The following is a 6590-nucleotide window of genomic DNA, read 5'->3' as shown; positions in this document are numbered from 1 at the left end:
CCGCCGCAGAGGCGCAAACTTTTACACCTACTTTTTGTTTCGCTTCGGGCCCGGCGTGGCCCCGGCACCGCCCTGGACCGGGACCCGGACACGGATTCCCTCCGCCTCGCGCCGCGGTGCCTCCCTCGCCCCGGGTCTCCACCGGCTTTTCCGAGAACTAAGTTCTCGCCCCGTTCGCTCAAAGTGTGGTCCCCACGAGCAGCGCTACGTCGGCTGCAGCGACCACGACAACCCGCCCGGAGCAGGCTCTCCGCAGCCAGTGGGGCTGCCCAGGCGGCTGACCGGGCGCGGGGCGCGGGGCGCGGGGGCGCGGGGGCGGCTGTCCGGCTGTCCGGCTGTCTGTCCGCCACGGACTAGTTGTCCCTCCGCTGCTCAGGCAAAGTTTGGCAGATCCGGGGCACCGGGAGCGGATTTCCCCGAGGCTCCCTCCCTTGCCCGCCCCGCGCGCCCCCCTCCCCGGAATAATCCCGAGCAACCGCCGGCCCAGCGCGCAAACTTACGTTTGATCTGCCGCGGTTTGCTCTGCTTTCGCCGGGACATCTCGGCGGCGGCCGCTGCCCCCGGGGCTCCCGCGGTGCCCGCAGCCCGGGCTGCCGCTCCCTCGGCTCCCGCCGCTCCCGCCGCCGCCGCCGCCGCCGCCGCCGCCGCCGCCGGCCAGGCTCGGGCCGCCGCGGGCCGGACTCCAGGTGCTCCGGGCGCTGGGCTCCGCCGGGAGCCGCGGAGCCACGTTTGGAGATGAGCAGGCAAATGAGAAGGCAGAGGGGGGCCGCGGGAGTGACAGCGGGGAGGGAGGGGGAGTCGGAGCGCGGCGGAGGGGAGAACTGAATTTACAGACGAATGGACGGGGAGAGGGAAAAGGGGAAAGGGGGGACACGGAAAGAAGGAAGAGAAGGAGGGAGGGAGGGAGGGGGGGAGGGAGGGGAGCGAGCAGCAGGGAGAGGGGGAGCGAGGGGGCGGAAGGCGCGGGAGGAGGAGCGCGCTCGCTCTCGCCTCTCCCCGGCGTGCGGGGCAGAGACTCGAGCGCCGCCGCCGCCGCCGCCGCCGCCGCCGCTCCGGGCCGCGCCGCTCGCTGTCTGCCGCGGGAGGTGGCGAGGCGCGGGAGGGAGGGGCGCGCCCGGGCCGCGGGGAGGGGAGACTAGTCCATCAGCGGCAGGAGGATTGGCTGCATCCAAAGCCAGTCCGGATGCAAAAGAGGGCCGGGGCCTCGGTCGGGTGGGGGGCGCGGGGGCGCGGCGGGGGCGCGGCGGGGCGGGAGGCTTGGGGAGGCTTTGGGGGGGGCCGCGCTCGGCAGCGGTCCCCGCGTCAGCTCTGGGCATCTGCCAGAGCACCCCTCCAGGCAACTTCTTCCCACAGCCCCCTCTGATGGACCCCCGACTCTCCTCACCCCTCGCCCGTCCGGCGGGGCACAAAGAAATCCCAGTAAACCTTGGTAAACTTTGAGCTTCCAGTTAGGCCGCCCCTCCCGCCCCGGGCCTCCGCCCCGCCCGCGCGGCGCCCTGGCAGGAAGGTTAGGCCCCTGGCAAGACCCTGGGCGAGAGGCAGCTGACCACGAATGCCAACTGCGTGTCTGGGGCCAGCTGAGCCCTCTGCTCCGCCGGGCTCTCGGAGGCCACCTCCCTGCGCTCGAGGTTCCCGGGAGGCCGCCGCGGGCGCGGACCACCCGCCACCCCCGTAGCCCGCGCGGCCGGGATGCTGAGCCGCGTCCTCACTGTGCTCTTTCTCACCTCGAGTTCTCGGGGGAGCTCGCAAAAATTCCGAATTCGGAAGCAGGCAGGTATTTTTCCTCCTATCAAAAAGGGGGACCTGTTATTAGCCAGGTGATTAGCCCGAGGTGGGAAATGAACCGCCTCCAGGCAGAACACTAACTTTTCGAGGAAGTCTGTGGAAGTTCTGAAATCCCACCCCGTCCCATGACCTGTAATTCTTCTTAGTTCTTCTGCCACAGGGAAGCAGCCAGCGACTAATAAAAGATTTGATCTTGCCATAATTTCCCAAGCAGGTAAGACCCAATAACTATTTCATGGTTCTTTAGCTTTTAAAGTTTTGTTTCATTCTTATTCAATTATTGTGCGTGTAGTATGTCTGAAACTGCAAGCCAGAAGAAGAACGAATTTTAAAGTGATTTGCATAGTTATTATTTGGCCAAGTTAAGCTGCATGAGGCTAGCTTAGTTTCTCATAGTTTCATATATACTGAGTATTAAATATATCCTCCCGGGTGGGCTGGAAGAAGCTTCTATCCAACTGGCTGCTCTATGTAATCAGTATTTACTAATAAACTCCACTGCAGTTGACGTGTATCCCCCAGATACTGCTGACTTTTTCGCCGAGGTTGTGAGATCATCCATTCTGATCTGAAATTGTGCCCCCCTTTGTTTGGTTGACTAGCCATTCCTATGAGCCCCACCAAACTTGATACTCTGAAAGGGTCTGGGGGTCAGCGGAGAGCCTGGGCTGATTGAGGATAATGCAGGCTGCTCAGTGTGCAGGAGGCACTGTAATCAGTGTCATTTATAACCCCATCAGGACATCTTCTGGAAGGTGTAAAGAGTTGCCCTGTGAAAGGTATGGCTGAGAGAATCTTAACACAGAGCTGAAGACCAATTGTGAATTTTATTACATTACCATTAGTACTATTACCATATGAGGTTGTAAGAATACATGGTCCTTTGCAGTGGAAAATGCACTAAATGACAAAGTCCCTCCCCTGAAGAACCAACAAATTAAAGCCGTAAGTACCATGGAAAGCAGGGTTATGTGTGTTTGTGTTGTGCAATGAATAAGCAGACAGAGAACTACAGATTTTTGCCTCCTTAATTTTCAATTCATTACAATTAAATTGGTGTGCTCAGAATTGGATGTATTATACATTACGGTTTTTAAAGCTCTTTTTACGGAACTGGCTGACTTTTTATATCAGCCAAAAGGAATGCCCATTGGAATTAAAATATCATAACAGTTAGTGTTTCTTTTGGCATTTGAAATGGTTAAATATGCAAAGCAAAAGAGAAACAAATAAATCTCAGCTAAATATTCAGTTTAAAAGCTGAAAGGAGCAAAAGTCAGGGAATTCAAGCAAGATTGATAAAATAACCAGACTGCATTATCAGAAATAGATATAGTTTATATAAATTTATAAATATATATATTAATTATAGTCATTATGAATGGATTAAACTAGGAATACTATTACAGTTTGTGTAGTCTCATCATTTTTAATGAGAATGTTGATGATATTTAAAGTTCAATTTTTCTTTTTCTAGTTTAACTCACTAAGGTTGTAAAATTAAAAGACAGCAAAACCTATAAGCAATTATCTCTGTCCAAATGGATATAGCAGCCCCAAACCACAGCAACATGACTATCAAACAATGATTATGAAAACCACAATTGAGAAAAGCATCAGGGAATGATATTGCAAAACCACAGCAACAAATGTGTCTGTGATATTGAAAACCACAATTCACAACTAATACCCCATGTATCGCAAATTACTGTTTAACTATAAATGTGAAAATGTATAAGTAACAGCACAAAATAATTTCTCATTTACTTAAAAATGAATTATTCATTTTCTAGACTCGCTGATTTCATCTCTACATAATGGTTCATTTTGAAAAGTTTCTGCTTTCAAAGACAAATCATTTAAGAATCACATATGTAAGTTACTTTAAACGCAGAAAATATGCAACTTTTAATAACATTTCCCTAAATACTAAAAGAATTGATCTGAAATAAGAAACACTTACCTCAGTCTGGCTTTCTTCATAAAGTTCTTCGGAAGTGAAAAGGGATGTGAGGGTACACTGCTCATGGAAAAAAAGCTGGAAGTATTCTATGACAACTTCAATGAAAATATAATTGTATATACTCTTGATAGTCCCTTTAGCCAAAAACATATATCTGACGATTAAATGAGATGCCATTACCAAAACTACTTTAATATACAAAATCAAAGATTTATTTATGAGTAAATAAAAACAATATTGTTTGCAAGTTGATAGGGTTGCCAGATTTCAAAAATTAAAATAGGATGCCCAGTTAAATTTGTACTTCAAATAGGCAACTTTTTTTTTTTAGCATCAGTCTGTCCCATGCAATATTTGATACATACTTATCTTAAAAAATAATTGTTCGTATCCTGTACTTTACTGTATTTTACGACAAACCTACAAATTTAGCGTGTTACCATTTTCACAAATTTATGGTTGTTTTAGAAATAACACGGTTTATAGAGAAGGCTAAAAAACCATAAAGTGCTTCCTACAGACATATATAATTCCTGAACCTCATATTATTTAAGGATGGCAAGGTAGAAGAATAAATTTCTATACAAAAATTCTTACTTTATTTGGCACAGTACAGAAATATGCTCTCACTGTAAATGGATTGCATTCATGTATGTCTTACTCTTGGATTTGTTTTTAAAATGTGTTTTTTCCTCTAAGGGATCGACAAATTGATAAAGCAACCTCCCAGGCCACATCTTATTAGGCAGCAAGCTGCCTTCTTTATTATGGGAGTAAACAATATTCAAAAGCTTCAGAAAGACTTAATTTTTTGCCCTTGTATCCTCACCAGAAATTGAATACAGTTTATCTGCCTCGATTTAAGATTGTGACACTGAATTGAACAAGAATGCAGTATGAAAATAGTGTTTCGGATTTGTATATCTTTATAATTTGAGCAGTTTAAAAATAAAAATCAACAAATTCATCTAAATGGCATTCCTGTGTTATAACTATGAAAAGGACTATCTGTTTACTTGCAAAGAAGCCAAGGGCTTTGAAAACATTCAGTCAATCCACATCGGGGATTTAACTTGGGCTTCGTGTAGACAGTCAATCTCTCAAAAGAAGTTTGTAATGTACAAAAAAAAAAAATGTTCTAAGGAGCAAGTCTATTGAATTCATCAGATACTAAAAATTCTGTTAAAAAGCCTTCTGTGTACCATTATGAGTTAAGAATCACTATTCTCTTTATGTGTAAATTTTTATGGTGTACTGAAAACCAAAGTGTGGATGATTTAAGTTTTTTACTCTTTGCAATCATCCTTTAAGTCCATGATACTACTCTGATAGAAGAGAGTCATAGGATCAATTCTATTTTTAAAAATAGTTCTTTGTTGCTAAATCTTTATAATACATCACATCTCCAAGTATAAAGTAAATATTAAAGAAGTATCATCCCAAATTTTAGTAGACATCTGTGGATTTTGTCTGCCTAGCATCCATTCTTTTTTCCCGTAGTATTGCTGTGATATCTTTTAAAGAATTATTCCTGACCAGAATATTTTAGGTATTTGTCTACAGCGACAAACACCTAAAATATTTGGTTCAGTGGGCCAAATTGTTCCTGTTAGAGTTAGCCCTGGAACTTTTTCCTGTTCCAGTGGAACCACCGAGTAAAAGGTGCTATTTTTCTATTGGGCTACACTGGGAGAATGCAAATCTGATATGCAAATCTCCTGTTGGCCATCTTGTTGGAAGAAACTGTTAAGAATGCTGCCAACACAGAGGACTAATTTTGTCTTTTCTTCGGATATGATTTTTGGGAAATCCAAACTAAGATACCCATTAACATTCCAATATTGCTTTATTTTGGTCCCCATTATTTTCTTTGTGTCTCCATAAACATTAGAGTCATTTCTACTATATCTCACTTTCATCTACTTGACTAGACTAATACTTATGCACCTTTGTAGTGTTAGTATGGATGTCATTTTTCACAGGAAGACATCACTTATCTGAATTATCATCACCAGTCTGAGTTAGATACTTCTCCTTTGCTACCATAACAACTTTTTTGTCTGCATAATATCACTTGTTGGAATTTAACACATTGACAATTTAGTTACATAAAATCCGTCCTCACCAGCCAATATACCTGTCCCAATACACCTAACTGGATAGAAATCTTAGGGCAAGAAACATCTTCAGAATCATATCCTCAGTGCTGGACACATAGAAGGTCCTAATAGAATTATTGAAAGAAAAATGAGTTCAATTAACCTGTTTTCTCAGGGAACCCTGTCATTCCTAGTCCCCATCCATATAGTCACAGGTACAGGAGATGGCAGCCATATTTGTACAGCAAAACTCCACGCTCCTGTTGGTGGATACTTGGGCCACAAGGGAGTCCCTGACTCAAAAATGACCAAACAAATTCCTCCGTTAGAAATCTAGAGTTAGTTTCAAGAGTCTCGTCCTTACATAGGCTGATCTCTTGAATGAAGAAGTAAAACCTCTGAAACTATGGCATGGTTATCACCATGTGAACAGAGTAGCGGTGATAGTTTTTCCATAGAGGGAAAAGTAAATAAGAAAAATGTCCTAGAGACATAGAGATGGGAATATGAAATGGAATCCCACATCTTGTTCCAGCCCCTTCATGGACTGCAGAACCACTTTTGCCCTTGATATGCCTTGGATACCTGTATTTTCTTAAAATAAATTCCTCCCACCCTTTTAAAAAGTATTTTTGTCCTAAATTAGCATTAGTTGATTCCTGTTACATTTGAACCAAAAGACTAAACTAAGACAAAAATTAACCATCTATGACTCCAGTTTGCTTGTCTGAATATTTAGAAAT

General features: G+C 45.1%; 1 protein-coding gene and 2 long non-coding RNA genes across 13 annotated transcripts in view; 1 reads left to right on the top strand and 2 right to left on the bottom strand.

The window, feature by feature from the left end:
• LOC140603686 (uncharacterized) overlaps nt 1-168 on the bottom strand; it is a 4110-nt gene extending 3942 nt beyond the window's left edge. The window contains exon 1 of the long non-coding RNA XR_012006642.1: nt 32-168. This is a non-coding gene — a long non-coding RNA (uncharacterized lncRNA). The remainder of the gene's footprint in view (nt 1-31) is intronic.
• ZFPM2 (zinc finger protein, FOG family member 2) overlaps nt 1-1051 on the bottom strand; it is a 457190-nt gene extending 456139 nt beyond the window's left edge. For all 4 annotated transcript variants that reach the window (XM_072774198.1, XM_072774199.1, XM_072774200.1 and 1 more), the window contains exon 1: nt 501-1051. In XM_072774198.1, coding sequence (XP_072630299.1) covers nt 501-540 — 40 coding nt within the window. In that variant the 5' untranslated portion in view covers nt 541-1051. The remainder of the gene's footprint in view (nt 1-500) is intronic.
• Nucleotides 1052-1232: 181 nt separating this feature from the next.
• LOC140603684 (uncharacterized) overlaps nt 1233-6590 on the top strand; it is a 69679-nt gene continuing 64321 nt past the window's right edge. For 7 of the 8 annotated variants that reach the window (XR_012006633.1, XR_012006636.1, XR_012006639.1 and 4 more), the window contains exon 1: nt 1233-1999. This is a non-coding gene — a long non-coding RNA (uncharacterized lncRNA). Of the gene's footprint in view, nt 2000-3578; nt 3660-6590 lie in introns of all 8 variants that reach the window. The other variant, XR_012006634.1, reaches the window with a different exon arrangement.

This window comes from Canis lupus, chromosome 14 (genome assembly GCF_048164855.1).
Source record: "Canis lupus baileyi chromosome 14, mCanLup2.hap1, whole genome shotgun sequence".
NCBI classification, from domain to species: domain Eukaryota; kingdom Metazoa; phylum Chordata; class Mammalia; order Carnivora; family Canidae; genus Canis; species Canis lupus.
Note: the sequence above shows the minus strand (reverse complement) of the source record. Positions and strands in the feature narration are given on the sequence as shown.